Source organism: Pleuronectes platessa, chromosome 13, assembly GCF_947347685.1.
Source record: "Pleuronectes platessa chromosome 13, fPlePla1.1, whole genome shotgun sequence".
In the NCBI taxonomy this organism is placed as follows: domain Eukaryota; kingdom Metazoa; phylum Chordata; class Actinopteri; order Pleuronectiformes; family Pleuronectidae; genus Pleuronectes; species Pleuronectes platessa.
Window position 1 is genome coordinate 11,813,822 of NC_070638.1, and position 19,176 is coordinate 11,832,997.

Sequence of the window (19,176 nt, forward strand, 5' to 3'; positions counted from 1 at the left end):
ACAAATTAAAATGTTGCTATATATAAAAAATTACAGTAATAAAATGTGCTGTTAAGGACAAAACAGCTCTAGGAGAAATGCTCCTTGCGTTTTCCACATTTTATTACTCGATATTTGTTGGATTCCAAGAAACGTGTCTTCCATCGTGCAATCCTCCCAACGCTGCCAGGTCCCCCTCCTCCAGCTGGAAATCAAACACCTGTGTGTGCAGAGAAAGAGGAAGAGGAGGTCACAGGTTAAATTAGACAATGAATGGCTCGGCCATTTCGGACAATGAGTAAAAGTTTGACTTGAACTGTTTCCAAATTCAGGGGCCGCAACCTTCACAGGCTGCATTTGAAGACTGATTGCATCACAGCAGCCAACGGATCCGGTGGTGAATCCTTCTCGGGCCCACCTTTCCCAGGATTCATGGGGCTCTGCTGACTAACTGTGTCTCAAAGTGTTAACAGTGCTGGCAAGCAACAAGATCAAACGTCAGACGCTTACCCCTTTAGATATAAGTATCAGGCTTCAGCAGGTCTGTTGCTAGGCAAAGGCAGTAAGGGGTCGGACAAGCTGGTGACGCAGATCACAGAAATTCTCTGTGCACCAGATTTTCTTGCTTGGGTCCGGCCCCTGAACTGGGAAACAGCCTAAGTTGTTTTGATTTGGAACTGGCATTAACCTTAATATTGATATGTTAACAACTGACTTTCAAACGTATTCTGTGATGCGATACCTACTTTCTTGTTCCCTCACAAGGTAATTTATCTTCCTTAATATTTATTATTTTGAAAAGAGTGCAATGGACTTTTAACTCACTTGACAGTTTTCTTGTATCCTCTCCTTTTTGGTGGATTTAGGTATTGTCACAACTCCATTCTGAGGAAAATGAACAATGAAATGGCAGTTGAGAGGCATTCACAGACCAGTATTGTATGTGTCAGGCCCAATTAAGATCAGGAAAATGTCTGAACAGTGTGAAACCTGAATACTCCAGCGGACGCAGATCTGAGCCGGTGTGCGTCGGTACTTCTCTGCTATCTGCAGGACAGTGGGGTCGCTGAAGACTTGACCCTTGGCCAGCGGACTGTAGCCTTCAAAGACAATCCCTTCCTCACGACAGTACTCTTTTACCCGATTGGTCTGCTGGTAAGGATGGTACTCCACCTGGGTCATGTCATTTTAAAATCACATCAGGGACATTACTGTATGAAGGCACTTCAGCTACAATGTGCTCCTATCCTCAAACACTGGGTTCAACATCACACCAAGGTTTTTTGTTTTCGAGCATCTCAGAAAGGAGCATGTTAACTACGCAGTTTGCCCCCAACCATGTCACACCCACTCAACCAATCCTGAGTCACTCTCAGCTGTCAATCATATCTTTTTAATATTATCAAATTCAAGAACAAACTGACATCAGCCAATAATTTCTTAATATGACCCATGTCTGATCCGCTTACAGTGTCTATGACTTGTATTACAGCCAGCCACCAGGGGGCTGTAGAGATGTTTGGGAGATGTCAATGCGTCCAGCTTCATTTAGCCTCTGCGGAATAATCTCACACCTGGGTAAATTTCACAAGGGAGAAATTTAATAAATGTGGTCTTTAAATAAAGATTACCCTTCTTTCAACAAAAAGAAAAAATACACAACACAACAGCTTTTCTGATTTAGTAAAACATTCAACAGATTCATCTAACAGAAGACATTTTATTTTATTGCCTATTTCAATTTATTCTTTGTCATTATCACTTACTCATTTGTCTTCCTCTTTTCGACTACCTGCTCGTGTATCAAGCGATTAAACTAAGTTATTGATCATATCTCACCTGGTTTACATGTGGTACCTCACTGCAGTCTTCCTTCAACTGCTCCAGGTGGTGGACCATGAAGTTACTCACTCCAATTGCACGGCATACCCCTACAGTAACAGAGACAGAGTTCTGACTCATTAATCTCCAACTCTATTTCTTTTATTTCTTCTTCCATTTCTCCTTCTGTACCTTCTTTATAAAGCTCTTCCAAAGCTCTCCAGGTGTCGGCTCTCATCTCTCTGTTGGAGCTGAAAGGTTTGGTCGCTCCCGGCCAGTGCATCAGGTACAGATCTGAAAATAGGGCAAGATGAGTTAGTGAGAGATTTTAATAATAAAATAGAAGATATCATAATAAAGAAAACTGATCTGACCAAACAGCATGTGCTGTTATGTTTCTGTTTCAAGATTCTCTACGTTTCACAGCGCATACCGAAATATTCCACCCCCATCCTTGAGCAGGAGTCCATGCAGGCCTTCTTTGTATCTTCGTATCCGTAGTCCCCTGGCCACAGTTTGTTGGTGAGCCACAGATCACTTCGTGCCAGTCCACTGTCTCGGATGCTTTTACCCAGCATCTCCTCACAGCCGTAGCGCTTTGCTGTGTCAAGGTGGCGCACACCACACTCAGTGAGTGCGTACACAATGGCATCATGGGAGTATCCACCATCATGAGATGTGCCTGGCATTGAGAGGAATGAACTGATTAAGTGTTGGCCTAAAAATGCAAGATCAATTGAGTTAAATACAATTTTTGTTGTTTTCTTTTTGCAGGTTTGGCATTTTCAGAAACATTTTTGCCCATAGACTCTACATAAAGATGGACATCATGATGGCTCCCATAAATTGAATCTAAGCGTGTCTATCGCCCCCTGGTGGCTAGCTGCAGTGTAGGTCATACACCTTTAGCCTCGTCTATTTTATTCACTGGGAAATGGTCCAAATTAAAAAGTCAAAAAAGACGTAAAATTACTATTTATCATAAAGATTTCCGTCATTTAAGGTAGATTTATCAAACTGATGCATGTCCAACTTTTTTTTGGTAGGTTTGGTTATAGTTAGTCATTTTATGCTATAAAAACTAGGCAAAAATTATTGAGCGTGTTTTACAGGACCTGGCTTCTGTGTCTCAAGCTCCATGATCCCCAACGATCCCCACGGCTCAGACCCTGGCTCCAAATTTGCAAGATTGCAGCATTCGTGTGTCGTGTCGGAGGTAGTTTAGCTTCGTTGGAGCATTATCCATCTTTATATACGAGCCCAATGTGCATATCATTTTAAGACTATTCAGAACATAGTTCATAGTATATGTTATACTCCACAGTGATACAAGACATTGAGCAGTACTGCCATAGCAGGTATAACTTAAAAACATTTCCCTATTTAAAGTAAAAATAAAGAAAAGACAGATTTGAACTTTTCTGTCATTTTACATTGAAAAGCAACGACTTTGCATAACAAGTTGAATGAAAGCCATTATAAAGTTTGAGTCATGCAATAGTGCATATGTCGTTTTTCAATAATGCTTAAAAAGTTACTAACTGACCTCATGTGAAAATACTAACACATACCTAGTCCAAATATCGGGATCTGCAAACCATTGGCGAGTGGGACTGTGGGACAACCCAGCACTGTCGCCATGATCCGGGGTCACGCAGAGATGATCGACCTGGAGAAAACCTCCACGGCGGAGATGGAAGAATGTTCACAGATTCAGAATCACGGATCGATAACCAGTACCTGAAGGGTTGTTACTGGTACATACAGTCTCTGTCTGTTACAACACAAGCGAAGCCTCTTTTCAATCACTGTGGAGAACTCCGAGACTACACTCACGCCCATCCCCCGGCAGTGAGGGGGGGTCTCAGGGATCGTCTACAAAGTGCAAAATATTCAAAAGGTGAAACTCCCAAAATATTTTGAGTAAATGGGATTTAGCATAGTATTTGGTAATTTTGATCAGGTATATTATCCAATGATCTCACTGCTGTATAATGTGAGGCGGCTGTGGCTCCAGCGGTTAGAGTGTTTAGAGGCCTGTTGTTTGTATTGCATGTGCACTTATAATTACTTTACTGGTGTGTATTTCTGTCTGCACTCTTTGCTGCTGTAACAGAGCAAATTCCCCTTAATAAAATTGGTTTCATACTATACAGGATTAAGCAAGTTATTATTGAGTTCAATTCAATCTATTTTTCTGTTTATTTCTGTGAGTAAATGATAGTTGAATGTTTCCTCTTTATGAACTGAAAACATGTTTTCTCAGGATGTGTCATTTGGTTTTAAACAGGGAACCTTGTTAGAACCGTCAGCTGACAGCACAGAACATTGTGCATCAGTGGTTCTCCTTCCCTAACTCCTTACAGCTTTTGTTTCACATCTTTCCTTGACCCAGGGACGTATTCCATCGGGTTCAAGGAATAGTGCTTAGGAAAGAAGATGATTTGGACTTTCTCAACGCAGTCAATATCTTTTGTAGTTTCCCTTTTCGGTGTTGTACTTTATAGACGATCCCTGCTTACTTCACAAAAATACTAATAAATAATGTTATTTACATGTCTGCACACACATACTAATTAATAATGCTATTTACACGTCTGCACATAAATACTAATAAAGTATGTTACTTAGTCGTTTGTATACATTCAAGTGTACTTTATTTTGATTGTAAGGAGGCTTTGTTTTTGTTTGATTAACTTGTATTAGTTATTGATCAGGAAAGTCTGAATCTGTGAATAAAGAAGCGCATCACAGATCCACTTCTCAACAACAATAGACTTTATAAAAACCATAGTTTACAACTTACCGAGTAAACATCTGTTGAGATTTGAAGTTATGAGGAAAGATTGCTTTCTTACAGTAGCATCTCTGATAACAGTGGAGATGTGCCTCCGCTGGAAAATATAATCACGGAAACATACACGCATCAAGCGCCAACAAAGATGGCGTCCGTTTGCAAAGAATCCCGAAATAAGCTCAAACCTAAGAAAACACACGTGGCTATAGTGTCAGGAAAACATGCAAGAGTTTGGACTCAAGTTTAAAATACCGAGACAACTTTCAAGTTTCATTAAATTGTACGATAGTCAATTTCGCAGCCGGCTAACTCATTACGGCTAACGCTAGGTTGTGACAGCTCGCCTTTATCATGCTCTTTGGTCGGAGTCAATATGGCGACCCTGAGAAGCTAGCGGTTTGTTTCCAGCACCAACAACATGAGGTGAGTTCAAACTGATGGAAACTAAGACAGTTTCTGTTGTGCGACCAATGCGTAGAATAAGCTCCATCGGGAGGTAGCGTGGTCAAATCAAAGTGTGGCGCACACATTTGAAGAAGTAGGATGTATGGTAAACAAAACATAAGATGGTGGCGTCAGTAAACAAGGGAGTTATTGTGTTGAGGTGAAGTTTAATCTGCTTGAAGAACCGATGCAGAATGTGATCGTCGCCGGAAAACTCACTTGCCTTGTGTTTCCTCTGCAGCTGTGTCACGTGTCATCCTGCAGGAAACATTGTTTATGTGCACCAGGCTGTTGTTGTTTACTTGTTTTGTCATATATCCAGTGAGTCCAGAAAACCTCACATGTGCAAGCATCTTAAGTTAGATTCCAGGAATGTGTTTACACAGTTAACAGGTAGTTTCAAGTGCAAAGACATGCGTGTGTCTCAAAGAGGTTCCCAGAGGGTCTCCAGGGGGTCCCCAGCAAAAAAAGGGGAAATAATTCATCCATAAGTAACACACTGATTGAATGTACGACTATTCTTATGCTAATCCTGATCAAACATCTTGTTAAATAAGAGTCTGTGGGAGAGTTTGTCAGTTATTGGATCCCTGAAGGGCTAAAGATTGACAACCACTGCTTTATAATCTGACCAAGTCACAGTGGCCACTTGACCGTCAGTCTTCACGTGGAGCTTCTGTGTTGGACAATCAGGTCTAAACCTTGGCTCATCTCGCCAAATCAATGTTGTGTCTTAAGATAAGGTAAAATTTTACAAGATATGATTGCCACAAGGGGAAAGTGCAGAAATAAAGAATCAAGAAAAGATGAGATAAAAATAGAAATACTTCATATAATATTATTGTATCATCATTTTTGTGTTCTTCTCTGTCTCTTAGAAGGTCAGAGATATTATGCACTGTCCCCCAGTTGTTATACATCTGGCTTTCAAACTCACCTGTGGGTCCTTTCGAATTCTGCAACATAGAAAAGGGAATGAAAAAATAACTTAACAACCAGACAAACAAACCTGAGGTCCGCTGTTATAGGACGTTCTCTTTCTTTCAGGGTCCTCCGATGCTGCATGGGTGTGCGACGAACTTATTTGATCTGGCCGATCTTACTGATTCTCCTGGTCGGTGCAGCCCTGACGGCTCTGCTGCCTCCCGCGGAGGACCACGGAGGCCTGGACGTCCTGGGAGTGCTACGCCGTGCAACACCGCCAAAGGAGAAACCCGCACAGGGCGACAGCGCATTGGGCGAGCACAAGTTCACCATCGTCATTCAAACGTACAACCGCACGGACATTCTCCTCAAGCTGCTCAACCATTACCAGGCGGTGCCTCATCTGCAGCGGATCATCATAGTGTGGAACAACGTGAGGGAGCAGCCGCCCCTGAAGTTGTGGAACTCTTTGGCGCCTCATCCGGTCCCTGTGGTCTTTAAGGAGCAGACTACTAATCAAATGCGCAACAGACTACAATCGTTCCCTGAGATTGACACTGATGGTCGGTAAATCTTTGAGCTTGAATGATTTGAGTTATTCAAAGACATTCATGCAGACTTCTATGTTTTTATCTGTTTTCAAATATTTACGGTGGGATTTGTTTGATCGCTCTTGTCCGACCTTTAGCTGTGTTGATGCTGGATGACGACACCCTGGTCAGCGTTCCCGACATCAGTTTTGCTTTCTCAGTTTGGAAGGTAATAAGCTTCAGAGATAACGTGGAAGAGAACGTTGTTATTACTCAATTTTTAACACATATATTTGGCTCCACAGCAATTTTCCGACCAGATTGTTGGCTTTGTTCCACGGAAACACATCTCAACACCAGGAGGGGTATACAGTTATGGCAGCTTCGAACTGCAGGATCCAGAAACGGCTGGAGGCGATAGGTAAGAGGAACTTCTCTTTCTTGCACTGCATCAAACGCTGTACCAGCATGCTTTGTTTCCTCTTGTCTTGCTCTGATGTGAAAGAACCCTTTATTTGTTTTGCAGATACTCCATGGTGCTCATCGGTGCTGCCTTTTTCCACCGCCGCTACCTGCAGCTCTTCCAGGACCAACCTCTAGCCGTGCACGCACTGGTGGACGAAACACAGAACTGCGACGATATTGCCATGAACTTTGTTGTAGCCCAGTATTTGAGGAAACATTTGAAGTCTGTGGGCAGTTTCAACAAACCCTCTGGGGTCTTTGTCAAACCTGTGGACCTTCGCAACCTGGAGAAGGAGGCCAGCAGCGGGTACCAGGGCATGTGGCATCGTCCCGAACACCTTCTCCAGAGGTCCTACTGTCTGAACAGGCTGACGCAGATCTATGGCTCCATGCCGCTTTGCTTCTCCAACCTGATGGTCTCCCAGTTTGGCTTCCCCAGCTACGCCAACCACAAGAGCCGAGGTTGAGGAGGAGCCACATCGCCGACTGCTCTGGATTGAAAGAAGACAAACTAGGATTGCAAAGTAACAATCTGGTAAGTCTGATTGGTAATAATACATTTTACGATGTGTCATGTCACAGATTTAACCTTGAATTTGGATTAGAATATTCTGCTTGTTTTTCAAAAATATTTAGCTTTTTCTTGCATTTGCAGGACAATGATGGACATTCCTCCAAAACAGTCAATTCTACACATGACTCAGTCTCCCATCGTGTCCATGTTTGAAAAGGGAAACTGTGCTGCTGCCAGAGCTGCCTTTGCTTAAGTTAATCCAACTCTCTCACTGGGCTGTAGTTAATCAACACACAGCAGGGGTCCGTCTTAGATCTGCTTTGCCAGTTTGCCTCGTTGGATTTATATAACAGTAATTGAACTGAAGTGAAATAAATGTTAAAATTATTAAAATGTAAGTATTCTAAGTTAATTTGTTACAAAAATACCTTTCCCATCAAAGTTTGTGTCTGTGATTATTGTAAGTAAGATGTACATCTAAACCATGTCAGCATGTACAGCATTATACATACATGTTATAATTAAATAAAGCCAACTCCATTTTCTAACGATTTGTGGTTTCATTCATTATTATTTTATCAGTTAATAAGAGTTAAGTCTGGAGACTGTCAAAATCCAGCTGGTTTCCCCGCTCCCTGTAGGGTCAGCCCAGCTCTGACCTCCCATTTGTGGTGAACACTTATGCCCCCAATGATGTTCTTGGGTCTGTGCTTGTCCAACGAACTGGGATGGGTGCATAGGAGGTGAAAGAGACTCTGGCTGTTGTTCAGGCATTGGGGGGAAGAGTCTAAGATCCTGAGATGAACTGAATGATCAAAGGGTCTAATGAGAGGTCGCTGTAGTTTCTCTAAGAATTTGCAAAAGCCTTCTGTATACTGATTCGTCTTATTTCTGACATTAACAATTGGGCTTTTATTGGTTTGCCTTAGGTCGAGGTTACCCTGCACACAAGTAAATGTATCATCCACCAAAACAAAGCATTGATTGAGAAAAACGATCGGGAAATCCAGTTTTAATAGCAACATAAGAGCAACTCAGAGGAATTTACATCACATTAAAATCCGTCACTGATATTATCCTTGGATTGGATCAACACTGGTCACAAAAAGTCCGGGCTAACATTGTGGTAATGTGACCGGCAAATCAAACAAACAACTGACCTGAAGGTTGAGCATTGAATATCTTCAGATTATCGAGAGGTAGCAGAGTGATGACATCTTCATGAAGGTTTTACTTGTGAGGCAGCTGATGTGACGTTATCTCTCCATCCAGTAAACATCTGCAGTGCAACTTCACGTGACCGGTTTGAAATTGCATACCACGAAACAGCTTATGCTCAGAACCGGAATGAAAAACTATATTTTATAATAAACAGTAGAAACCCCACTCCATCTCAGGGGATAAAATAGTCCTTGCATATTCTGAGGTAACTGGGCTCCAGGGACCTTTCAGAGTTTTATTGGGGCCTGGGTCCTCCAGCACCACCAGTGGCTCCACCTCCAGGCCTGGATCCACCAGCACCCAGAGAACGCATGTCATGCCACATCTTTACAAATGGCTCCCTCTTTCTCCAAATGAGTTTGTATCCGTACGCCACGTACCATCTGTAAGACAAGACACGGTTAAGAGGAGACGGTTAAAATCGAACTATGCTTTTGTTTTGTATATCTTCGAAAAAAGTGAAAATGTAAAGACTCACACTCCAAAGAGCGCTCCGCCAAGGTGAGCAGCGTGGTCAAAGAGCCGCCATCCCAGAAAAAGCCCTGCTGCATCGATGGCAATGAGGCCTTTCAGAGCCTGGTGACAAACCATCAACAGGAAGCTTAAGTTACATACAATGTACTGAAGTGCATCAACAACTCCATGCGTACAGACCATAGACTGTTGGTTAAGCCAAAGATACTTGGCCATCTTTACTGTACATATACAGTATGGTTCAGACATATGTACATTCATATTCAGTCATTAACACACACACACATACAGTCTCTTTCTTACACTTCCTGCTGTGAAAGTCACCATCGGGAGGAAGATAATTCCTAGTTTGGCCTCTGGCACCTTCGCACAGACTGCAGCCAGGACCGCCATGACTGCACCGGACTACAGATCAAACAATAGGACGGATCAAAACACTGGAATGATTGTATTTCTGTTGTGCTAAAATGTATGACAATTTTAGCAAACATCTTACTGCTCCTAGAGATGGATAGAGACGTCCAGAGGTGGTTTTACACAAGTAGCTCACCATATTGGAAACCACACCTGAAAACACAAAATAAAGGGCGAAATAAAACATTATTCAAAAGTAAATCTAAATGATCCTTCCAGTTTTATTTAAGTTGGTAAAATACCCATATTTAAACTGTGGGGTTATAATTCACTGATGATGTTATGTTAAATGTTATCAGACACCAGCCTTTTACTGGACTTACCGGCAGACAGGTAGACTGCAAGAAACTGCTCCTTTCCCAAGAGAGACACGATGCCTGAGGAGAACGTCCACAGCACATACATGTTGGCCACCATGTGGATAAGGGAGTAGTGGCTGAAGGTCGACAGGACCATGGGAAGGCAGCGAGTTTCTGTTGGAGGAGAGAGAAAAGGATGCAACCATTAAATGGCTGGTTGGAACGAAAACACTTTTCTTATATAAGATAGAAGAAGGGGCACACTCACTGGAAGCTGGGTTGGCAGTAAAGTACTTAATCATGCTTCTTTGCATCGAAGGGATCCGCCACAAACACAGGACCACAGCGTTCAAGGCAATAATACCTGGGAAATGTTTATAAGAAAAACTACTATGAGGAAACGTGGGATTATGTTTAACACAATGAAATATGTAGAGGTTGGCCATTAACTCTGAGGAAACGCAGGAACAATAAGTTCATGCAAAATAAGTGTACCTGTAACAGTCCTCTGTCCCTCTGTGAGGCCGCTCCAGAAGTCGTCCGCCATCGACATCAGGAGGATGAGCTGTCGCTGGAAGCCCGACAACTGGTTCCACCAGTCGTGCCAGTATGCTATGTCCTGTGACCCCTGGTAATATGTGAGGGGAAAGAAGAAGCACTGTAGCTGCCAGTTTGTTGAGCTGTATGTGAGAATGCTCATGTCAGAGCCAGCTGCTCCAATCATTTTCTGGAACTTTTTTAGCCAGGCCCTGCCTGAATGGATCCAAATGTGAATTTGACGAGATACGAGAACTTTCGGTGATAATTAAACATTAAATGTGATCTCCTCCTCCTCCTCCTCCTCCTCCTCTACCAAGGCGCCACCCCTCGCCTAAACACTCTGGAAATGTTCCTGCTATTGGGGATACTTCTGACACCAGACAATCTCCCACGGCCTTCTTCATATGTGCAAGCCAAAATGTCTGGACCCAATCTTCCTGACAATTTCCAGGGTTCATGCAAACGGTTTAAGATGAAAGTGGTGGAGGAGAGAGGCAGCATTTTTTTTTTAAAATGAAAACCTCACCTTCTCCAATTCTTCGGACTTCTCTTCATCCTTCGCAGTTTGAACTTTTGACTTCAGCGTCTCATATTGCAGAATGGCAGCAACACCAAAGGAGCAGCCTGTAAACTGACATGGAGTCAGTCAAAAACATGGCACCATCGCACTTTCCAACGCTACATTATGCCATGCATCCATATGACTCTTTAAACGTCACAATTAAAGATAGTGTATTAATCCAGTCAAAGACAGGGAGGGCCTACCCCTACTGTGAACATCAGCGGTGTGAAGAGGCCCGGCCTGGGGACCTTTGGAGGCAGTGGGGGCCCTGGGGAGCCAGCTTCGTGGGGAGAAGGATTTGTTTCCTGTGTGACATTGCCTTTCTTTGTGTCCGCCCGTTTGGCCTCACGACGAAATCCACACCTCTGTTGGTTGTAGAGACTCTGTCTGTCAAAACACATGACACAGGAAGAAGCATTAAAACTGAGTGATATCAGAACTGGACCGATTTATCTTACAGCCGATAAATTACACCAAATTCATATATATTAGGGCATTACAATTTTTATTCAAAATTCGAACATTTGCATCTGCCGATATCCGTATTGCAATATCCCATTTTGACCAACAATGGCATTGTCCCCCAAAATCTTTATCGGCCAGGCTCTAAATTATATTTCAGGAAAACATCATATTTATCTTATATATAATATAAGGCAGAGCACTACAGCAGTCATGCATCAAACACTGTGAATGTGATGTTCTTGAGGTGTTGATTCAATGTGTATATAAACATATGTTGTATTTATTTATTGATTGGTTTCTGAAATGTATAACAGTGCCACCTAATGTTTCCTTTTGGGATGTCTTAGTATGACTGTTTTTTAGTCTTGTATTTAAAGTTTTACTCTTGCACTGTTTTGCTCTCTCTCTCTCTCTCTCTCTCTACCCATCTATCTGTCGTTTTGGTCTGCAATACATATTTAGTTCGTTATATCGGATAGTTTGAGAGCGGTTGGCAGTAATCGGTGAATCAGTGTGTTGGTGCTGCATTACTTCAGCTGTGAGGGTTCTTTAACTACGACCTCACCATCTGGTTCCCCCTCATGATCTGACCAGAGGAAGCAGCGGTTTTGCTGTTGAGGTGAAGAGTGTGAGAGACAAACCCCTTCGGATGAAACCTCAGCACAGGCGAGACCGAGAACAGCCCCCATGGATCTCATTACAATGACAGAGGGAGCAGTTAGGTAATCCCACAGTAACACACTCACACTCACACACACTCACACACAGACACATTCACACACACACACACACACACGGGTTACTGTAGGTCGGGTGTGTGTGTGCTCACCTGCAGCCTCGTGCAGCGGAGCCGTGTGACCCGCTGATCAGCTGTGTTTTGGTCCATTTCATGACACATCCTCTCCACGCCATGTTGGACTACAACCTCCTGTCTAAGCTCCTCCCCCCCGCCAGACCCGAGCTGAAGATCGCTTCAAGGACTCGTATGAAAGCTCCGACTTTTCACACCCAGCGAGCAGCTCGTGTGAATCCGAGAGAATCAGTCCTCATGAATGTGACAACAAAACAGACAAACACGACACTTTCAACTTTACCAACTATTTCCTTGTTATTTCATATCTTCAACACAACTATATTGTCTCATCTTATCCTATCTTACTAATAATATTGTACAAATAAACATCAGTCCACACTCAATTCTTAATTGCATCTTTTTCATAACCTTTGAAACATATATTGAATGTTTTTTGTCATTTAACAACAATGAAAACTACTAAACAAAAATAATAGATTCAAAGTTAATGTTGTTTCTCACATAAAAGTTTAGAGTCCTTGAATGCACCACAATGTGTCGGCCTCTGTGATACACTTCATCTCCCTCTAGTGGCGCATTGAAGAATAGAAGTGTGTGGTCACTAAGAGACATTGGTGGAAAGTAACTATAATGAAATAAAGTATATTTCATTATAGTTACTCATTATCTACTTCTTAAAGACACATTAATGTTAGCGGTAACACAATCTACAAAGTGCATAAAGTGAATATGAACTTATTTCTGAATACAAAAAGATTGTACTTTTAAGAAATTCCCTTATGGTAGTGTTTGTTTTATATTTTTACACTTTTACTAATGTAAGAAATTCAAATGCCACCTTTGCAGATCAGTTGTCTAAAATCAGAGAAGAAAATAATGAATGACAATAACAAACTGTTAGCGCATACCTGCGCCAAGGCCCAACAGTTCAGATTTATACCTGGATCTGCACCAAACTGCATTAACTCATTAAAAGCAGTCCCCTAAACATGATATCCTTGAATTATTCTCTGAGAAATCAATAATAAAATAAAAATAACCACTCAATCTGGCAATGTTACAGAAAGTGAAAGAATTCCTGGATCGGCCCAGTGGTCTGGGGTCCACACCAGCATGTTTCATGGTGATTCTATTTGTAGCTTTTGGGCAGTCCTGCCAAATAACAGACAGACAAAACAAATAAGACAAAAAACCTTGTTGGTGAAGGTAATGAATGCAAAACGTTTGAGCACAGAGCGGAATAAGAAGATGGAGAATAAATGTGCTGGTGTATTGCACATTCTTGCATAATGTATTCATCAGAAAAACATTGTCTTATTACTGAAACACTTGGAGGGCACAATGAACTTTGTTTTTGCGAATACGAGCAGTGGAATCGAGTGTGGCTGAATAGTATTAATGGCACTAGGTGTTGCTATTGACATCTGGACGAGTTCCACAAACGTCAAGCCCGCCAGTGACTCCACAAATAGGTGAAGAAGGTAGAATTCACCACGAGAGGCTGCACTGCAGTGTCTGCAGAGGAACTGTGGGCTCCCCTCCAACATGCACTTGACTTGCGCGGCTAGTGGACCATATTGCTCCTAATAGAGCTTGAACAAAATAAAAGAAGAGTTAGCTAAGTATGGGTGATTAATAACAACTGAGGCAGACACTGCATCCCGCCGGGACGTTATAATACAATCTCACTTCTGCAAGAAAATTTGTCATACAGGAAAGAGGAGGTGGGGGGGGGGGGGTGGGGAGTTGATGTTTCAGGGCAAGATGCAGAGTACAAAGGAAGGAGACCAATACACCTTTGTCACTGTAGGGTCCCAAGGACACGCACTGCCAAGTTAGATGATATCCTATGGGTGCAGGTCTAGGGCAGAGGAGGACAGGGAGATGTGGGAGAGGAGGAGGGAAGTAGAGAGCAGAGGAGAGGAGGGAGGGATGACAGTGATAGGAGAGAGCACAAGACATGCCGAGGTGGGGAGGCCAGATAGAGAGAGGGAGGTGAGGGGATAAAATGGAAGGGTGAGAATCATAAATATTTGAGGAGTGGCAGGCGGAGTAAACTTAAGGCCATTTGGGGATTTTGTGCCGTGCTGCGACCCAGCATATGCAACGACACCACCCACCCACACATTCGTCTCTGTCGGAATCCGTAGAGGTCTTTGGGTCCCTCTCTGATCAATGCAGTGCATTTTTTTTTCGAGCTGAGGTGTCCTCTTTCAGGTCCTCTCATCGATTCGCTGTGAACCGACGCCGGCCAGGATTTGCCTGCGTCGGCAAAAGAGCACGCAGGGCCTCGGTCATGTGACAGGAAGTGTGACATCTGAAATCAGAACAAGTTGTCTCTCATTTAAGGTCCGACCGATCATTCTACCTCAACTTAGTACATATGGAATAAATAACAAAGTACAAAAAAATGTTTGAATCTTGCATCTGTGACTTGAATCCAGAGGCAGGAGGCTGGACGTCATTTGGCCTTGAGGCTTCGGTTTCAACCAAAAGGCTGAAACATCTTGTACCAGCAGCACGGTCTTTTTATACCATCAGAGGAAACTCTAGATGTTAACATATTGTTCCACCAGAGTGCTGACGGGGAACTTTCTAGGACACTGATCAATGGACCAGGTAGATAACACCTCTTATTACTGTGCAGATTTTGAGACTCAGCGGTCAGGATGTGTGATTGTGGTGATTTACACAATCATGCAATATAAAGTGGACATCGAACATTTTCTTGGGGTTGTTTAAAAAAAAAAAAAAGACTGGAGGTAAGTGCACAGCATGACAGCATCAACCCCTCACTTCTCAAATCGACTAAGAATATAACAATAAAAGGCATTTCTAAGGAAAATAATTACAGAATTGAAGAGTAACACACTGTACCTCTGTGCTCTTGCCACTGACATGATTTTGTAAGACAAGTTCCTCAAGAGCATTTTGCACAATCCCATCCCACTGGTGCAGCCGTTCAGTCTCTGTCCACAAATCTGAATTCCACTGCAGTATAACCAAGCAGCGGGTACAATACCCAGTCATTATTGATCTCACTTATTAAATATGAATGTCTCTCAAGCAAAAATATCATCTGCCTTCGCTTTCACTGAAACAACACGGTCCAGTATGTGGTCAGAGGGTGGGAGCGAGGCCGGAGCTCATTTTAATTTTATTGTTAAATTTATTGTTAAATTAGGAGCAAATTATTAAACCGATAAAGATCTGGCACCAGCACTTGGTGATGTATAGGAGTGTATTGGTCTCACTGGCTTAGCTGACACGTGACAAACTAAATGGCTGAACATGGGCTTCTCAAATTGATGCTGCGGGTCCCTATAGCAAAAAGTGTAATGATTTTTCTTTTTTTTAACATTTAAGTTCACATACAACAGACACAACACAGAATGTTTGATCATTTGGATCTTGATACACCTGCTGCTATAAACCACAAAAAGCAAATATCTTGATAATTCAGGTTCTGTTATGTTTGTGTCCGATCAGGGCTCCTTGAAGTGCAAAGGGTTGAAAGCCTGGTGTGATCAAATATTGAAAAGGAAAATATATTTGTTATGTCTTTATTATAATTTTTTACATGTTTATGACTTTATCTCTTCATGTTTGTAAATGTTATACTTTGTATTTATTTTATTTGTATAATTGTAATTCAACTATTATACAGATGTATCCCTTGATGATTTGTTTTACCTATTTTATTCCTCTCTTTTCAATCTCTTTTGTGTTGCTTGAAACTGTGTTTTCGGGAATTGTTTTACTCTCTGAGGTGATTTTCTTTTAATTTAGTTTCTGTTTTGTTTCTAAGCCCCCTGTACATCACCTATACCCTCTATAAATAAAATTGGAATTGCATATTCGAATACAGAACAGAATTGATCAGAGTTTACCTTCACAAGAAAGACATGTTTTATCAGCACAGTCAAATGTTTAAAAGTAGAAAATGAAGTAGATCAACATTTTTATGAAGGAAATAAATATCTCCTCTGTTTAACCTCACTGTTTCAGTAGAGCACCTGACAAAACTGTACTCCTGCATCAGTGCCCATCCTGCAACCGCTAACCCCTGCAAAACACACACACACACACACACACACACACACACACACACACAAACACACACACACACACACAAACACACACACACACACACACACACACACACACACACACACACACACACACACACACACACACACACACACACATTCTCCCACACACACAGGCCCTCCCTCCCTCCCTCCTTCTTCTACCTGAGTCGTCAGCCCACCTCACTCAGAAACTCTTGGGGTAGCCTCGAACAACGAGCTCGCTGAGAGCGCTGAACATCCCGTGTCCCTGCCTCGAGCTTCAGGAGGGTCTCAGTTAGGTCTCCTCTCGTCTCCCGGCTGTCCCAGCTGAAGAAACGAGCGCGCTCCTGCTCCAAAGCGCATCACTCCACCTGAGAGCCTGCACATCACCGCGGCAACTTCTGCACCGCCAGGGGACATGGGTGACAAAAACGCCGGTGAGTCAAACTTCCACGTGCACATAGCCCATATGAATAAGTTAAGAACCCTTTTTCGTTAAAAATGTCTTTGGACAGGGGATATTGTGCATTATGTGTGCGTGGATGAGTGGAGCGCACACTGCGGAACACAGGCAGCCTGGTTAACTTTGTTAAGAAGTGCATGCAGCAGTGGAGGGATGCGCTCCTATGGGACGGTGCTGATGATAGTGAGTTTATAATCACAGACCGTGCACATGCTTCAGTGCTGCAGCGCGATGCTGCTGCTGCACCGGCTTCACAGCTCAGTCTGCAGCCTCCAGTAGTTTCCTCTCTCTCCCCGGAGCACCCGCCTCCTTCACCTCCAAGATTCATCAACACTGCTGGTCGACATGTGTCAATTGCAAAGCGTGTGGGTTTAATATTAAAGACACAAGTTGTGTGTGAATATGAGGCCGTTCACACCACAATGTTTCCACCCAGTGTTGTGCATGGAAGCGACTTGAGTCTGCTTTCCTTTTACTCTGTCAGTGCTGTCAGCTGATTCAGACCAAATCTGCTGCCTCTCCACTTCTTTTCGGGGAGATGAATGTGCTGCTGTCCCCCCTCAACGCTCAGCATCAAGCGTGTTGTTGACAAAGCTTTTCAGCTCTGCCAGTAATAGGCAATAGAAGATGTTTTTAAAGAGCCATATAATATACACAGACCTCTGATCAAAAACATTGTGTGTCTTCCATTCCCCTGTGAATGTGTGGGCAGCTTCTTTTTCAGGGCAGAATCATTTAAGGTTGCATGATGGGGATAAAAGCACAAAATAAGCATCCCCCCCATGGGAAGTGTATTTGGATGAGGGACAGGGTGCCCTTGTTAAAGTAGGGTAACCTTTCTCTCTCAGTGTCACCCTGGCCTGCTTCACCGACGGTTTGCTGTATTGCAAAATACAAACATCATGGGGGTGTACAGTTGCATGTCAAGGTAACTATAGGCTCACTTCAAACTCTGAGCCAAGATTCAAGATTCAAAACTTTATTGTCCAAAAATCTTTGTCTGGTATTTGGCACACAAAATAATACAATACAGTACATATGAAGACACGGTACATTACAATACAAATACAAATGTATAGTAATATAATAAAGTAATATCGGCTGTGACTCAGGAGATAGATGGAGTCCTCAAACCAGGTGGCTGGCGTTTCAATCCAAGTCTCCTCCGAACCCCAAAAAGCTGTGTGCTGACAGTGTGTGAGTGTTGTCCAATAGATCAAGTGCTGCACATAGATGCATGTGCGTAAATTGGTGAATGGCAAAAGCAGCAGTGTAAAGTCTGCAGTGGAATAGAAAAGATCAAATAAACCCATTCAAGCGCTTTATGCTTCACTGTCCAACCAGAGCAGGGTTTGCATCCTTGTATTACATGAGAGGTGGTGGTGGGGGGGGGGGGGGGGTTACAGTATGACTCACATCCTCTCTCTGGACCTTGTGGCTCTTTTCTTTCATCTCTGGTCAATTTAACTTTTTTTGCCACATGTGCACTTTAACTGTAGGAGCATATACATAACAGTTATATTCACAATAAAGAGACACAACTAACAGAAAAGGGTGAATTTGTGAGTTATCTCTTACTGTGGCTCTGATTTACTGTCTCTGACTCCTGTACGACCTGACTCCTGCAAACCTTATTTATTTACTGGTTTATCACTTTTCGCCAGGTTATATTTTCACCATTTTCCATTTGTTTGTTGGTTATTTTGTTTGCTAGCAAGATAATGCAAAGAACTACTGGGAGGATTACCATGAAACGTCTTGGAGGGATGCGTATCGATCGGGAAGAACCCATACAATCTTGACGTTTTGTTTAACATTGTGAGATCAGTCTTGTGAGATCAGTCTTCTTAATGCGGCATATTGAGGGAACTGATATCTATGAGTGTGTGAATTATAGTGCAGTTTGAGTGAATTTAGGGCGAGGTATGCGCTCTACTCAGCGCTCAGCTCTCCCTTTAGGATCGGACATTTTATTTCTTATTAAACTGATTAATAGATTGAAAAATAACACCAGATAGTTTTGTGTTGTGGTTATCTCTGCGGTGACGGGTCGGACTTGTGGGCAAACTGCACTGCGGCTCCAGGTTAACTATGAAACATCTATGATTTGTCATAACTTGATTATATCTAGTAATATAGCACAATATCAATGGACTCTGGAAGGACCTTGTGGAAAATCCCATCCCTTCTTTTCCTTACCTGTCCTGCTACTTCCTCCTGTGGCTCCACCGTTAGAGTCTACAAAAGAAGTGGCTGGCTGCATGGTGGAGGTCTCATCCTTTTAAGATTGGACTGTGTATATGACCAACATGAGTATAAGACATGTTGGGTTTGATTTGCTGATAATTTTAGCATTGTTAACTAATGTCAAGAGTTTTTA

The 19,176-nt window shown here is 42.6% G+C and overlaps 3 protein-coding genes across 5 annotated transcripts; 1 reads left to right on the forward strand and 2 right to left on the reverse strand.

The window, feature by feature from the left end:
* Positions 1 to 61: 61 nt before the first annotated feature.
* LOC128454377 (glyoxal reductase) lies at positions 62 to 5,304 on the reverse strand. Of its 3 annotated transcripts, none has more exons than XM_053437765.1 (8): positions 5,261 to 5,304; positions 3,372 to 3,480; positions 2,234 to 2,482; positions 1,993 to 2,094; positions 1,819 to 1,910; positions 970 to 1,152; positions 805 to 864; positions 62 to 199 (listed from the first exon to the last, which is right to left on the reverse strand). In XM_053437765.1, exons 2-8 carry the CDS (start codon positions 3,439 to 3,441, stop codon positions 104 to 106), a joined length of 852 nt encoding a protein of 283 aa, XP_053293740.1. In that variant the 5' UTR covers positions 3,442 to 3,480; positions 5,261 to 5,304; the 3' UTR covers positions 62 to 103. The 3 variants fall into 3 exon arrangements, with proteins under 3 accessions (XP_053293740.1, XP_053293741.1, XP_053293739.1); XM_053437766.1 differs by lacking the exon at positions 5,261 to 5,304 and adding an exon at positions 4,607 to 4,711; XM_053437764.1 differs by lacking the exon at positions 5,261 to 5,304 and adding an exon at positions 3,566 to 3,641.
* extl2 (exostosin-like glycosyltransferase 2) lies at positions 4,898 to 8,022 on the forward strand. Its single transcript, XM_053437761.1, has 6 exons — positions 4,898 to 5,020; positions 6,089 to 6,528; positions 6,654 to 6,724; positions 6,801 to 6,916; positions 7,022 to 7,495; positions 7,616 to 8,022. Exons 1-5 carry the CDS (start codon positions 5,016 to 5,018, stop codon positions 7,425 to 7,427), a joined length of 1,038 nt encoding a protein of 345 aa, XP_053293736.1. The 5' UTR covers positions 4,898 to 5,015; the 3' UTR covers positions 7,428 to 7,495; positions 7,616 to 8,022.
* Positions 8,023 to 8,470: 448 nt separating this feature from the next.
* On the reverse strand, positions 8,471 to 12,396 carry parla (presenilin associated, rhomboid-like a). The gene is made up of 10 exons (XM_053437760.1): positions 12,279 to 12,396; positions 11,188 to 11,371; positions 10,949 to 11,053; positions 10,378 to 10,510; positions 10,151 to 10,246; positions 9,907 to 10,056; positions 9,666 to 9,736; positions 9,473 to 9,574; positions 9,174 to 9,271; positions 8,471 to 9,078 (listed from the first exon to the last, which is right to left on the reverse strand). Exons 1-10 carry the CDS (start codon positions 12,359 to 12,361, stop codon positions 8,931 to 8,933), a joined length of 1,170 nt encoding a protein of 389 aa, XP_053293735.1. The 5' UTR covers positions 12,362 to 12,396; the 3' UTR covers positions 8,471 to 8,930.
* Positions 12,397 to 19,176: the final 6,780 nt, after the last annotated feature.

Excerpts from the sequence above, each read along its gene's own strand:
- LOC128454377 (XM_053437765.1), bottom strand. The coding sequence starts at position 3,441 with ATGGCGACAGTGCTGGGTTGTCCCACAGTCCCACTCGCCAATGGTTTG. Across the intron at positions 2,483-3,371 it reads GATCCCGATATTTGGACTAG|GCACATCTCATGATGGTGGA; the intron begins GTATGTGTTAGT and ends TCTCAATGCCAG. Across the intron at positions 865-969 it reads GCGTCCGCTGGAGTATTCAG|AATGGAGTTGTGACAATACC; the intron begins GTTTCACACTGT and ends CATTTTCCTCAG.
- extl2 (XM_053437761.1), top strand. Across the intron at positions 6,725-6,800 it reads TTGCTTTCTCAGTTTGGAAG|CAATTTTCCGACCAGATTGT; the intron begins GTAATAAGCTTC and ends TTGGCTCCACAG. Across the intron at positions 6,917-7,021 it reads GAAACGGCTGGAGGCGATAG|ATACTCCATGGTGCTCATCG; the intron begins GTAAGAGGAACT and ends TTTGTTTTGCAG.
- parla (XM_053437760.1), bottom strand. The coding sequence starts at position 12,361 with ATGGCGTGGAGAGGATGTGTCATGAAATGGACCAAAACACAGCTGATC. Across the intron at positions 11,054-11,187 it reads CGCTGATGTTCACAGTAGGG|TTTACAGGCTGCTCCTTTGG; the intron begins GTAGGCCCTCCC and ends ACTCCATGTCAG. Across the intron at positions 10,247-10,377 it reads GGGACAGAGGACTGTTACAG|GTATTATTGCCTTGAACGCT; the intron begins GTACACTTATTT and ends AACATTTCCCAG.